The sequence below is a fragment of the Oryctolagus cuniculus genome, chromosome 2, assembly GCF_051225735.1.
Source record: "Oryctolagus cuniculus isolate XC-2025 breed Fujian yellow rabbit chromosome 2, ASM5122573v1, whole genome shotgun sequence".
Lineage (NCBI taxonomy): Eukaryota > Metazoa > Chordata > Mammalia > Lagomorpha > Leporidae > Oryctolagus > Oryctolagus cuniculus.
In genome coordinates, this window is record NC_142868.1 from 146,128,468 (window position 1) to 146,143,020 (window position 14,553).

General features: G+C 46.1%; 1 protein-coding gene across 15 annotated transcripts in view; it reads left to right on the plus strand.

Moving 5' to 3' along the window:
• Positions 1-2,014: 2,014 nt before the first annotated feature.
• The window catches only part of FAM161A (FAM161 centrosomal protein A), a 28,747-nt gene continuing 16,208 nt past the window's right edge, over positions 2,015-14,553 (plus strand). For 6 of the 15 annotated variants that reach the window (XR_016229338.1, XR_007916270.3, XR_016229339.1 and 3 more), the window contains exons 1-2: positions 2,099-2,670; positions 13,378-13,610. Coding sequence is in view for 9 of the 15 variants with exons in the window: in XM_008254359.5 (XP_008252581.3) it covers positions 2,488-2,670; positions 13,378-13,610 (416 nt within the window). In the remaining 6 variants the exon portion in view is untranslated. Of the gene's footprint in view, positions 2,671-13,377; positions 13,611-14,553 lie in introns of all 15 variants that reach the window. The other 9 variants (XR_016229340.1, XR_016229342.1, XM_089326382.1 and 6 more) reach the window with 4 other exon arrangements.

Sequence of the window (14,553 nt, forward strand, 5' to 3'; positions counted from 1 at the left end):
CCAATATGGGATGCCGGCCTCACAAACAGTAGCTTAACCCCCTATGCCACGCCTTAGAGGATCTGTTGAAGGAGATAACCTGAGTTTCTCAAGAGATCTGGATGTCCTCTAGGGAGGCTGCTTTGGTGGCAGTTGGTCACAAGTGATGTGGGAAAGGAGTGTTAATTTCACTCAGGTTCTTGTCATGTACAGAGATTCTAAGTGTTGACACATAAAAGTTATGCAGTGTTAAGTATTTAAAAGGTAAAGAAGGCACACTCATGAGCATAGGTTGCTCCACACAGCACACAGAAATATCTATAAACAGTGAGCAGTGGGCCAGAGGATAGCCTGAAAGGAGAAGGGGTGGGGGAGGGAAAACAGCACCAGGCAGCCCCTCAGTTGTAGTCTACAGTGGAGTAGGGAGAATTCCTTCCCTATGTTGGTCTCTTGTGAGATTGGGGGTGGTGTCTCCAGGCATGAAGCCATCTACAAGCTCCACAGAGAGCTCAGTATCCAGTTCCACAGAACTCCCTTAGTCCTGGATGAAACAGATGCATCCTGGGAAGCGGGGCATTTTGATTGATAAGTAGGACCAGAAAGAATTATACGGGAACTTGATTGCCAGCTTAGCCAGCTCTAGCTGTCTGCATATCCTGTATCAAGACAATGAACGGGCCGGCACTGTGACATAGGTTAAGTCTCTGCCTGTGGCACTAGCACCCCATATGGGTGCCGATTAGTGTCCCAGCTGCTCCACTTCCACTCCACCTGGGAAAGCAGCTGGCCTACGTGGGAGACCCAGAAGAGGCTCCTGGCTTTGGTCTTACCTTGGCGGTTATGGCCATTTGGGGTGTAAACTAGCAGATGGAAGATCAATCTCTCCTTCTCTAACTGCCTTTCAAATAAATACATGAATCCTAAAAAACAACAGGGGAGACGGAGATGGCATTCCAGATTGCTGGTTTAGGCGTGGTGCAGCCCTAGCCAATGTGGCCATTTGGGCCATTGAACCTGCGGACGAAGATCTGTCTTTGTCTTCCTCTCTCTAACTTTGGCTTTCAAATAAATTTTTAAAAAACTTTTAAAAAGTAAATAAAAACTTCCCCTCTTAAATAATCATTTCCCCCTAAATAAAAGTTACCTGCTTGTGGAGTTAGACTTTGGAAATGATTCTTCGTGGTTTCCTCATTTGCTGCAGGTAAGTTACTTTGTTTTGTTTAAGATTTTATTCATTTATTTGAGAGGTAGAGTTAGAGTAGAGACAGAAAGGTCTTCCATCTGTTGGTTCACCCCCCAAATGGCCGCAGTGGCCGGAGCCGCGCCCATCCGAAGCCAGGAGCCTCTTCCGGGTCTCTCTTGCGGCTGCAGGGACGCACGCACCTGGGCCATCCTCCACTGCCTTCCCAGGCCACAGCAGAGAGCTGGACTGGAAGAGCAGCAGCTGGAACTAGAACCGGCGCCCCTGGCCGCAGGCGGAGGATTAACATATTGAGCCTCGGAGAAGGCCCCCAGATAAGTTGCTTTGTGTGACAGCTCCTCCCGGTGTTTCTTAGAACTCGCCAGAAAGCGGGACCACACTTTGGAGTGACAAAGGCCCTTAACAGAACGGGAAATAGTGCAGACTTGGCCAGGGGCGAAGGAATCCAAATGATAGGGCGAGGAAAGGGGCGGCGGCCTTGGTCTCACCAAGGAGGGGCTGAGGCAGCATGTGACACTCTGGCTTGGCCTCTTGCAGCCACGTGGTGAAGGGAAGGAGCCAGTGGAGGCGCCCCAGTGCCCAGTGGGAAGGTGGCGGGGGTGAGGTGGAATGAAGGTGTGTCTATGGCGCGTCGGACACTGGCGCCCTCAGTCCCCGCCACTCATAGGCCTGCGACTCCAAAGCGAGCATCGCGTTCTGTACGGGTATCGTCATTGGTGGGCGGGCCAGGCGCCACCCTACCCTGGGCTTTTTATTGGTCAGGTCAAAAAAATCGCGCGAGAGTCACCTAGCAGCCTCCTTCTGATTGGCTGATTCCTGCTCAGGTCAATCCTTCCCCTTCTCTTGCTCTGAGGCAGCCATGTTTGGTATTGGGATACAAATCTTGACATTCTTCTGAGGTCACTTCACAATAAGATGCTACTCTCCTCCGCCATCATCCCCTCCCAACCTGGTATTCCAGTTAATAAAAATGCGCTCTTGTCTTCACAAAACGGGTGTGTTATGATAGTGTCAGAAGTCTGCGTTTAGGTGACCGGAGGGGAAGAGGTGCCCTTTTCCGTCCGCAATCTTCTAATCCAGCAAACAGATTTAGTTCTGACTCCCATTCTCCAGTTGAGTGACGGACTCGGGTCCCAGGCAGCCCGAGAAGCTTTTTAGTCTTTTGATCCCTCGCAGCCCCTGTAGCGTCCCTAGTTACCGCGCCCCTAGTAACCGCCGGCTGTAAGCGAGGAGCCGCCGGGTCTCCCGGGCCGCGCCAGCTTACCCGCCCCGGGCCAGCGCTGGCGCTCCGGCCTCGGAGGCGGGTGATGGCCGCCTCACACCGAGAGGCCAGGCTGGCGGCCGCCAGTCTCCAACTCCCGGTAAATCCCAACACCGGAGCGCGGGTCGCCCAGTACGAACGCGAAGACCCCTTCACTTCCCTGACGGCAGCGGCGGCGGCCTCGGAGGATGAAGACGACTACAAAGTTGTGCGGCCTGAGCGAGTGGCGGTACAGCGGGGGCACGACCGGGGATGGGACTGGGCGCGGGCTAAGGGCTGGTCCCGGTCCCCGCCAGGCTGATTTCCGGCTGGGAGACGCGGTGCCGCGTGCAGATCCTCCCGACCCGGTCCCCGGCCCACCTCTTTCTCTGCCCCCACAGAAAATACTCGACACGGAGGCGTGGGAAGGCCTTTTAATTTTCACCGAAGAGATTACTATAAAAATTTCTTGGAGGGCATTCATGTCACTCCATTTTCTAGACAGTTCAAAGTACAGAATTTTATTCCCTACTCTTTAAGTATCTGTTGGGAATGAACAGCCAGTATTCGCGTTTTTTTGTTTACTTAACGAGGAAAATTAATCTATCCCTTGGTGGATAATCCCTGAAGAAACAGGTGCATCAGCTGTGCTATCAATTGTACTTTAGTGTTACCTGACGGGTGTTTAAAACATCAAGATGGTGGGTAAATCGACACACGTACAGATAAATAGCCAGAGAAGCAAATTACTGAGATTCCAGTGCTTCCCAAATGACTCCTCAGGGTGGGAGGAAACAGCCTATTCGTTGATCAGTTTTCAGAGCCACATGTGTCCTGCTCGCAAGTCCACCAGGTTCAGCGTTCTTTAATTTGTCCAAAGCGTCTCATAAGCTAACTGTCATGGCCTGGGTCTAGTAGAAATAAATAACTGCATGTTTTGGAATTGTTATCTGTACTCTAAAGCTATTAATGAAAAATTTTGTAGCAGCATTTTGTATGGCCAATATCTCTCCAACAGGGTAACAACTCATGGTTATCCCTAAGTAAGGCAGCTGGAGACCCTGAACATGAACCAGGGGAAGCATCCGAGGACCAGCTTTGCTGTAATAAAGCTCCCCCCACCCCCACCCCTCACACAATTTTCAGTGGGCAACAAAGGAGGCACAGTGATGGAGGAAAAAAATCTTTGAATGGAGGAAAAGAATTTGGAATCCTGAAGTCGAATCCATTCTCTGCCATGTGCTGGGTGATGTTAGCACATAACTTCCTTAAAATCTCAGTTTCTTTCTCTGAACAAAAAGAATAATTGTCTCTCTTTCCCAGCTGACCTAGCTAATATAAGATCCAAATAAGATAATGTATGTTTTATTGAAAGCACAATTTATATAAATAATAGTTATTTAATTTTTTCAATTTATTTATTTAAAAGGCAGAGAGCTAGAGACAGAGACAAAGAGGGATCCTTCGTATGTTGGTCCCCCAAAAGCCTGCAGTAGATATGGCTGGGCCAGGTTGATACTGGTAATTGGGAACTCCATTTGGATCTCTCACGTGGATAGCAGGTACATAAGTACTATCAGAACCATCACCTGCTGCCTCTCAGGTCATGTATTAGCAGGGAGCTAGAATTGGAAGCGGAGTCAGGACTTGAACCTAGGCACTCTGATACAGGATGCAAGCAGTATCTTAACCACTGTGCCAAGCACCCACCCCAAATTAAAACAACTGCCCATGGGACTGCCATTTGAACAACTTGCCCTAAGATGACAGTGTGATTTGGCTGCTGTGGTAGGGGAGTCAGTCATTTATCTGTAGTGGTAATTACACTTCCAGAGGGCCTGTTAAGCTAAAATGTATACTACAAACTAATATTACCTTAGGAGAGATTAGTTTGTACAATGAGCTAGTTTCAAAAGGATGGGGACCTACCCAAAAAAGAAAACTAAGTCTTATGAGTTTGACACTGTTCTGAGGCCATCGTACCTGACAGATCCCAGAAGTAAACCTTGATAAGCTACCACAGAAAGTCCCACAGGGCAGAAAGTTCTGGGGCTGGAGGAAAAAGTGCTGAAAAGACAGGGAAGAGAGTGTAGGAGTCAGATATTTGCCTTCAGATTGGTTAGAGTCTCTATCTCAAATTTTCAGGGTTAATTTGTTTCAGTTTTGTCAAATATAACATGTAAATGCAGATACCATACCCACCAGAACTATCACAATAAGCTTCTGTTAGTCCTTTTGTTTTGCCAAAGCCAGTCTACCCCATCACTTCCATGCACCATAACCCCCTCCTGTATACATATACCCTTACGTGATTCTTTGACCTTGTTTGGGCACTTAGGTATGGTGCTTGAATCTAGTTTGGAGATATCAGTTTATAGGTCCTGCTATGTGGGTAATGATGACATGGGCAAAGCAATATTTTGTATTTCATGGTTAAAATTTTACAAAATTTCCTAATGGAGCAACTTTGGAAAATACCGAGTATTTGTTAAGTGCTAGTCATTGACTTCAGTAGTGAGTGAAACAGCTCAGATCCCCACCAGCTTTCAGTCTGGTGGGGAAATTAGACAATAAAATATGATTGTGAAGTGGTTGTAAGATTGGAAATGTTTATGCTTATAAAAAGAAATAGGAAGGAGCCCACTTAGATGAGTTGTTGACTTTTATACTCATGCCTGATGGGTGAGAAGGAGCAGCCATTTGAAGAGTGGGAGTGGGAATAGCATTCCAGGCAGAGAGAACAGCATATGCAGAGGTCCTAAAGCAGGAAGACAAAGCTTTGTGTGGGTAAGGGTCTAAAAGAAAGCCAGCAGGGCTGGGAAAGGTAGAGAGAGGACAGTGGAAGGAGACTGGGTTGCAGAGGTGAGTGAGGCCTGATCAATCAGGGCGTGTGGACAAAAGTAAGGAGTTTGGGATTTAGTGTAGGTACAGAGGGAGGTCATGGAAGGCTTTTAAGAGGTATAATGTGTTCCTCTTTACATTTTTAAAAAGATTTATTTATTTGAAAGGCAGGTAGAGGAAGAAAGGGCAAAGAGAATGGTAGGAGGAGTATCACCAGAGTGCAGAGGCCCCACAGTGGTTGTCTTTAATGGCAGGCAGGGGAAAGTAGGGAATGCTGCTGGGTGATGCGAGGCTTCTTCCCTGAGACAGGAGGGAAGAAGGGTGGTCTTCTAGAGGGAAAGCTGAGGAACTTCCTTCTGATGGCTTTTGTTTTCTTTATTTCTGTTTTTTTTTTTTTTTTTAAAGATTTATTTGAAAGGCAGAGTCGCAGGGAGAGGCAGAGAGAGAGCTCTTCCACCTGCTGGTTCATTCCCCAGATGGCTGTGAAACCAGGAGCCAGGAGCCCCCTGTGGGTCTCCTGTGTGAGTGTAGGAGCCCAAGTACTTGGGCCATCTTCCTCTGCTTTCCCAGGCAGCTAGCAGGGAGCTGCATCAGAAGTGGAGCAGCCAGGACTCGAACCAGTGCCCAAATAGAATCCCAGCACTGCAGGCAGCAGATTAACCCACTGCACCAAAACGCCTGCTTGATTTCTGTTTTCTTAAAGAAATCAAATTCATGGTTATCAGGGCAGTTGAAGTGGGGAAAGGAGCAGGCAGAGAAGCAGGGAAAGGTAAGTGGTATTGTTGGAGTGCAGTGCCATTTTCCAGAAGGAAACCAGGAGAGCCAGGCTGCTTAAGGGTCCGCTAGGCATTGTTACTTTACTAAAAATATTAACAAAGTATTCTTTTCTTTTTAAGGATTTATTTATTTATTTGAAAGTCAAAGTCACAGAGAGAGAGAGAGACAGAGACAGAGATCTTCCATCCTCTGGTTCATTCCCCAGATGACCACACAGAGCTTCTTCCGAGTTCTCCCATGTGGGTGCAGAGGCCCAAGCACTTGGTCTGGCTTCCCTAGGTGCATTAGCAGAGAGCTGGATTGGAAGTAGAGCACCTGGGGCTTGAACTGGCATCCTTATGGGATGCTGGTGCTGCAGGTGGCGGTTTTACCCACTAAGCCATAGGGCCAGCCCCCTCTTTTTCTTTTATAAAAGTCACATTTCATTTATGGCAGTAATACATGAAAATCTTGTCCTTTTAAGATATCAGATGTTACGGATGTATGAGTCTTAGGCTATCTTAACACCTTTCCCTCCAGACAGAAAATCAGGGTACCCAGTTTTCCCCAGAGGCAGCAACTATTTTGAAATTGATATGTATGCCATTCATCAGGGCGTTTTTCTGTCTCCTGTGAATGTAATACTTTAATATATGGTAGCTTATTATGCAATGTAGATAGATAGTTCTTCAGCTAACTTTATTCTCTTCATTTTGCGGGAGTTTAACCATTAGTCCTTGTGGATCTGCCTCATTTCTTTCTTTTTCTTTTTTTTTTTTTTTTTGGACAGGCAGAGTGGACAGTGAGAGAGGCAGAGAGAAAGGTCTTCCTTTGCCATTGGTTCACCCTCCAATGGCCGCCGTGGCCAGCGCGCTGCAGCCGGTGCACCACACCGCACTGATCCTATGGCAGGAGCCAGGTACTTATCCTGGTCTCCCATGGGGTGCAGGGCCCAAGTACTTGGGCCATCCTCCACTGCACTCCCTGGCCACAGCAGAGAGCTGGCCTGGAAGAGGGGCAACCGGGACAGAATCTGGCGCCCCGACCGGGACTAGAACCTGGTGTGCCGGCGCCGCAGGCGGAGGATTAGCCTAGTGAGCCGCAGCGCCGGCCTGCCTCATTTCTTATAAATCCTTCCCAATGAAAAATAACTTTTCAAATAAAAGTTGCCGAATTGCCGATGAAACTAAGCACACTACACCACAAATCATTCCTTATGGGGGCTTATCACTGGTGACGCAGCAGGTACTATGAGGATTCGTTATCCAAATGGGTCAAGCCAGTCTATGGAAGATTATCCTCTAATCTTGTGGCTGCATTTGCAGTGTTCCAAAAAAGCCAGACAATTAAAGGGAAAGAGTACTATTTAAGGCTCCTGGGCAAATAATGCTCATGCCTAAATTATTTGATGGACTAAGTGTTTTCTTAGTGGAAACAATCAAAGAGGAAATTAGAATTGGAAGTCACTTGTTAGCCATTCTTGTATTTTAGGTAAAACACTGTGAGATCAGTTGATCTGAAAAGTTCAAGCGAGTGTTAGCAGTGCTGTGCTGATGGTGGAGTGGATGCTGTGCAGAAGTCAGTACATAAGTTGAATTTCCCGGACCCGCCAGTGTGTTCTGAAGTTACTCACCCCTCTGTGTCTTTTTCAAACAGTTCTTTCAAGTCCAGATAAATTTGATCCTTTTTGTGTAAAAATTATTACTATAAGATCTTCTTTCAAAAATTATTCTAAAAGAATGATTGAGGTCCTGGTGTTTGGCCTAGCAGTGAAAGTATCACTTGGGGTACCCATATCCTGTATCAGAGTGCCCCAGTCTGAGTCCTGTGATTCCACCTTCCTGCTGATGTGTACCCGGGGTGGCAGAAGGTGAGGGTTCAAACAGTTGAGTCTCTGCCACCCAAGTAGGAGACCCAGATTGAGTTCCTGGCCTAACCCATACTGTTGCAGCCATTTGGGAAGTGAACTAGCAGATGGGAGATTTCTCTCTCTCTCTCTATGCCTCTCAAAAAAAAAAAAAAAAAAAAAGAATGAAAGCACATGGATGTTTTTGTCTAAAAACAGTTCTTTGGAATACCTTTCCTGTTATTGTTATAAGTTTTATTTATTTATTTGAAAGGCAGAATGACAGAAAGAGATCTTTTATCAGCTGATTCACTCACCAAATGCCTGCAACAGCCAGGGCTGGGCCAGACTGAAGTCAGGAGCCAGGAACTCCATCCACCCAGGTCTTCTAGGTGGGTGGCAGGGGCCCAACTTGCACCCAGGTCTCCTAGGTGGGTGGCAGGGGCCCAATTACTTGCTTGGCCTATCATCTGCTGCCTCCCAGAGTGCATATTATTGGGATCCTGGAGTTAGGTACAGAGCTGAGACTTGAACCCAGGCACTTTGATATGGGACGAGGATGTCTTTTTTTTTTTTTTTTTTTTTTTAAGATTTATTTATTTATTTGAAAGAGTTACAGAGAGGCAGAGGGAGAGAGAATGAGATAGGTCTTCCATCCAATGGTTCACTCCCCAGATGGCTGCAACAGCCAGAGCTGTGCCAATCCAAAGCCAGGAGCTTCCTCTGGGTCTCCCACACAGGCAGGGGCCCAAGGACTTGAGTCATTTTCTACTGCTTTCCCATGCCATAGCAGAGAGTTGGATTGTAAGTGGAGCAGCTGAGATAGGCGCCCACATGGGCTGCCAGCACTGCAGGTGGCGGCTTTACCCGCTACACCACAGTGCCGGCCCCATGGATGTCTTAACCACTAGGCTACACACTAGCTCCCCAAATTCTCAGTGAACCAGGAGATTAACAAAGTACTCATCCTGAGAGAGAGCCTCCATCTGCTGATTCACCAGCGAGAGCTGGGCTGATCCAAAGCCAGGAGCTTGGAGCTTCTTCCACGTCTCCCACTTGGGTGCAGGGGCCCAAGCACTTGGGCCATGTTTTGCTGCTTTCTCAGGTGCATTAGCAGGGAGCTGGGCTGGAGGTGGAGCAGTCGGGACTTGAACTGGTGTCCATATGGAATTCAGGCACTGCAAGCAGCGGCTTCTACTCTGCTATGCCACAGTGCCAGCCCCAATCCTCTCCTCCAGTTCTTTACTTTTACCTAATATGGTGCGATGTAGTCATCAATCTGTATTATTGAACAACAGAAGTTACTTGTGTCTCACTGTATTTTGGGACCTGTTATCCAATTCTCCTCTATCCCTAGCCTCTAACTCTTCTCAGCCTCTAATAATCACAATTCTATGTTCAGATAACATTTTTTTCACTTCCGTAGATGATAAGGAACATGTCACATTTGTGTTTCTGTGTCTGGCTTCTTTCAATTAATTTAGTAATCTCTTTCGATACACTTTGCATATAACAATATTTTATTTTTGTGTGTGTGTCTATATGATGTTCCCTTGTCCACTTTTTTTTCTTTTTGTTTTTAAAGATTTTATTTATTTATCCACTTTTTTCATTGATGGACAGCTAGTTGGTTCCAAATCATGGCTGCTGTGAATTGTGTTTGTTAGAGTTACTATGGGAGAATTGTTCTCTCTCTGATATGCTGATTTCATTTTTTTCTGATACATAGCCAGGAATAAGATAACTATGTCATATGTTAGATCAATTTTTATCTTTTCTGAGGAATGACCATAGTGTTTTCCATAACGCCTGTACTTATTTGTGTTTTCACCCATAGTGTATGTGGGTTTTCTTTTCCCACATCCTCTCTAGCATTTTTTTCTTTTTTATCATTACGGGATAAGATGATATAATATTGGGGGGTATTTTTTTCTTCATATCAGTTTTTTTTGTTTTTATTTTTGTTTTTGTTTTTACAGGCAGAGTGGACAGTGAGAGAGAGAGACAGAGAGAAAGGTCTTCCCTTGCTGTTGGTTCACCCTCCAATGGCCACCGCGGCTGGCGCGCTGCAGCCAGCGCACCGCGCTGATCCGATGGCAGGAGCCAGGTACTTCTCCTGGTCTCCCATGGGGTGCAGGGCCCAAGGACTTGGGCCATCCTCCACTGCACTCCCTGGCCACAGCAGAGAGCTGGCCTGGAAGAGGGGCAACCGGGATAGAATCCGGCGCCCCAATCGGGACTAGAACCCGGTGTGCCGGCGCCGCAAGGCAGAGGATTAGCCTAGTGAGCTGCGGCGCCAGCTCCTTCATATCAGTTTATCAATTTGTTTTTAAAAGGTATATGTGTTTATTTGAAAGGCATAAAAAGAGAGAGGGAAAGACAGAGATCTTTCATCTGTTGGCTCACTCCCCAAAGAATTGCAGTGGCTGGGGCTGGGCTGGGCTGGGCTGGGCTGGGCTGGAGTCAGGAGCTTCATCCAGGTTTCCCACAGGAGGGGCCCAAGTCCTTGGGCCATCTTCAGCTGCTTTCCCAAATGCATTAAGAGGGAGCTGAATTAGAAATGGAGAAGCCTGGACTCGAACTGGCATTCACATGGGATGCTGGCATCGCAGGTAGCAGCTTAACACACTGCCACAACACTAGTCTCTTTATTTAAAGTTTAAATTCTTCAAAAAAAGATCTTTAATGTTAGCATCCACTCTATTTCCTTTCCTCCATTATTATTCGATTTATTGAGTCTTATTTTTATTCCCACCATTCCTCTCAAATTGCTCTTCCCAAGGTCATTAGTGATTGCTGTGTTCATTAAATGTGATTTATGCTTTAAATTCCTCATTTGCTTGGTGCATTTCGTTCACAAACACTTCAGTAAGGTTCTATGTGCCAAACCCTCTTCCAGGCACAGAATACAGGCCCTTTTTCTCTTAGGGATTAATATGACAGCATGCTAATAAGAAAATATAAAATACAGTTTCATTAAGAATTAATTGTATTATGAAAGTGCAGAGAGTGGAGAACTAATGAGAACAAAGTAGGGCATTAAAAGGCAGCATCTGACACGTTTCCTAGTTCCCTACTCAGACATTGCCTTCTTCACCATACATTGTACCTCATCTCCCTGGCTTTCCTCTATGCTTGTGATTACTCCTTTTCAGTACTCATCCCACAGTAAAGGAGGTAATGATAATGAGCACATATAGAAACATCAGAAGATTTAGGGCTGGTGCTGTGGCACTGTGGCTTAGCGGAGAAAGCCAGTTCAAGTGCTGGCTGCTCCACTTCCCATCCAGCTCCCTGCTAATGTGCCCGGGAAAGCAGCAGAAGATGGCCCAAGTGTTTGGGCCCCACACCCACATGGGAGACCTGGAAGAAGCTCCTGACTCCTGGCTTCAGTTTGGTCTGGCCCAGCCCTTGCGCTTGCAGCTATTTGGGGAGTGAACCAGCGGACAGAAGATGCTTCTTTGTCTCTCCTCTCTCTCTGTCTCTACCTCTCTGTAACTCTGCCTTTCAAATAAATTTTAAAAAAAAGGAAAAGAAACATCAGAAGATTGCAGAGCAGTAGCTCCTGGTGTAGTGGTTAGGATGCCTGTGCCCTTGTCCCATCTCAGGGGGCAGCAGCAGATAGAGCACTCATGGTCACTCGCTTTGTCTCTGCCTCTCAAATTAAAAAATAAATAAATAAGAAGATAGCAGAGAATTCTGTTGTTTTGGCATGCATAAAGCAGTTCTCTGATCCATAGGTTTATTGGTAGCAAGTTTCTACATATCTGTTCTAATTTGAAAAACTTGCTTTCTTTCATTTGTTTTCTTTGTTACCCTAAGTGGTATAACACAAGCTACTTTACACTATTTTTGCCCATTAAAAACATACCATTCCTATACCCATTATTTATAATTCAATCTTGCATTGTATTGTTTGGAAAAGCTGAATAGATTGATTTTCTATTCTTGTCTATTTTCTATTTTTAAAAAAGATTTATTTTTTTTTGAAAGTCAGAGTTACAGAGAGAGGGATAAAGATCTTCCATCTGTTGGTTCACTCCACAAGTGGCTGCAATGGCCAGGGTTGACGCAGGCCAAAGTTAAGAGCAAAGAGCTTCTTCCTTCCCATGTAGATGCAGGGGCCCAAGCACTTTGGCCATCTTCCACTGCTTTCCCAGGAAACAAGCAGAGAGCTGGATCAGAAGTGGAGCAGCCAGGACTCGAATCAGCACCCAAATGGGATGCCAGCATTGCAGGTGGCAGTTTTATCCATTACGCCACAGCACCAGCCCTAAGGATCCATAATTCTCTTTAGCAAATAGGCTTTTTTTGTTCTGAGTCTGTTCCAGGCAGTAGGCTAAATTTAAAACCAGGGTTGGCAGCCTTTTATGCATAGTATCATAAATAATTTCAACTGTTTCTCAACTGAGAACATGTTAACAATTTTTATATCCATGGAGAAAATGGTGTTTTATCTCCTTAGTTGCTTCAATTGAAAGCATGGAAAGGAGTGAGGGAAAGGTTCCAGGCAGACCCTTCCAGGCATGACTTGTATATTAAGTACAACCATGTGTTGCCCTTGTCTGTTCTCTCTCTCCAGTCCTTGTCATGCCTGCTGGAGTGGCTTGGTGAAAATCCCTCCTGTGCCTCCCCATGACCCCTGACTCTGGTCTGAAGTCTCACCCCACTGCTGGCTTCTCGATACACCACTGAGAACTATGTCTGCCCCATTCCCTTGCCTTCTCCACGGGGGCACCCTTTAAGCCACATGGCAGGAGCCTGGCTCCGGGGAAGGCACTGAGCTGTGGTGGCTTGGTTTACAGCAGGTGGACCTGTGTTCCCTTGTCATCTCGCTTGAAACTCGCAGCCCAGAAGGAGGCTCCTTAAGAAGCTCTTTGTGAAGGGTGGTTTGGTTCTATCCTATGATTAAATGAACATAATGGATTAAATAGCTTTTTTTTTTGATTGATCTGGGAATCTAACCATTCTTTATAAAATGGATTAAGTAATATTATTTCCTGGCAGTTCAGTCTCACTGCCTCTTGTTCTTAAAATATCACTAAGGGTAAATTTACATATCCCACAAGTAACTGATAGCCTAACTAGTTGGACCCTTTAAGAAGCAGTGTTTGGGGGCCAGCATTGTAGTAGTGTGTTAAGCTGCCACTTGCAACACTGGCATCCCATGTGATCACTGGTTTGAGTCCCAGGTACTCCACTTATGATACAGCTGCCTGCTAATGCACCCGGGAAAGCAGCAGCAGATGGCCCAAGTAGCTGGGCCCCTGCCACACATGCTGGAGACCTGGATGGAGTTCCAGGCTCCTGGTTTCAGCCATCTGGGGAGTGAACCAGCAGATGGAAGATTTCTTTCTCTCTCTGTCTCTCCCTCTCTCTGTAACTCTGATTTCAAATAAAGAAATAGATCTTAACAACAACAACAACAACAACATGGGAGCAGAATTTGGATCAGTGTTAACTGAATTTGTCTTTCACACACAAACATTATATCATGAGTGTTTTCTCCCACAGGTTGATTTTAACACCAACTTCTCTGGGGTGGATAGTGGTATGAGCTATGAGGACTTTGTAAACTTTTCTGACATTTACCACTCCAATGACGAGTATTTCAGGAAACTAGATGAGCTGAAGGCTGCCCACATGGAAACTATGGCAAAATTAGAGAAACTGTACCACAATAAATTAAATTTAAAGGATGTTCAGCCAGTGATCGTCAGGGAAGATGTTCCCAGTGTCTCTTCGAGGTAAGTGTGGACTCAGTGTTATTTGTGGACTGTAAAATACAATATATACTTACAAGTGAGAGACACAATTATTTCACAGTATTTTCTCAACTATTCTTTTGTATTCTTAATGAGATACAGAGGTGGGATTTATGTATAATATTTAACAGTTTACCAGCTTATGAGATAACCTCTTGCTTTGAGGGCCTTGTAGCAGCTGTTTGGTTATTTTCTCTCTGACTCACCACTCATCGACCTGTGGGCATACATATCAAAATGTTTAGACTGGGCCATTTTAAATGATGAATATTAAAGTTTTTTTTTCTTGAGATTTATTTATTTGAAAGTCAGAGTTACTGAGCATGTGAGAGAGAAACAGAGAGAGAATCTTCTATCCGTTGATTTACTTTCTAAGTAGCCTCAATGGCCAAGGGTGGGCCAGATCTGAGCCAGGAGCTTCATCTGGTCTCCCACATGAGTAGCAGGGGCCCAAGAACCTGAGCCATCTTCTTCTGCTTTCCCAGGCCATTAGCAGAGTTGGATGAGAAGTGGAGCAGCTAGGACTTGAACCAGTGTCCATATGGTATGTAGGCACTATAGGCAATGTTTTCACCCACTACGCCACAGCGCGGGCCCCCAGTGGTTTAATTGTAAAAGACTTTAATAGGGGCCAACGTCGTGGCATAGCAGGTAAAGCCCCAACTTGCAACGCTGGCATCCTACATGGGCACTTGTTCGAGTCCCGGCTACTCTACTTCCTATCCAGCTCTCTGCTAATGGCCTGGGAAAATAGCAGAGGAGGGCCCCAGGGCATGGGTCCCTGTACCCGCATGGGAGACCTGGAGGAAGCTCCTGGCTCCTGGCTTTGGAGAGGCCCAGCTCCAGCCGTTGTGGCCATTTGGAAAATAAAACAGCAGATGGAAGATCTCTCTCTCTCCCTCTCCCTCTCTCTGGCTTTCAAATA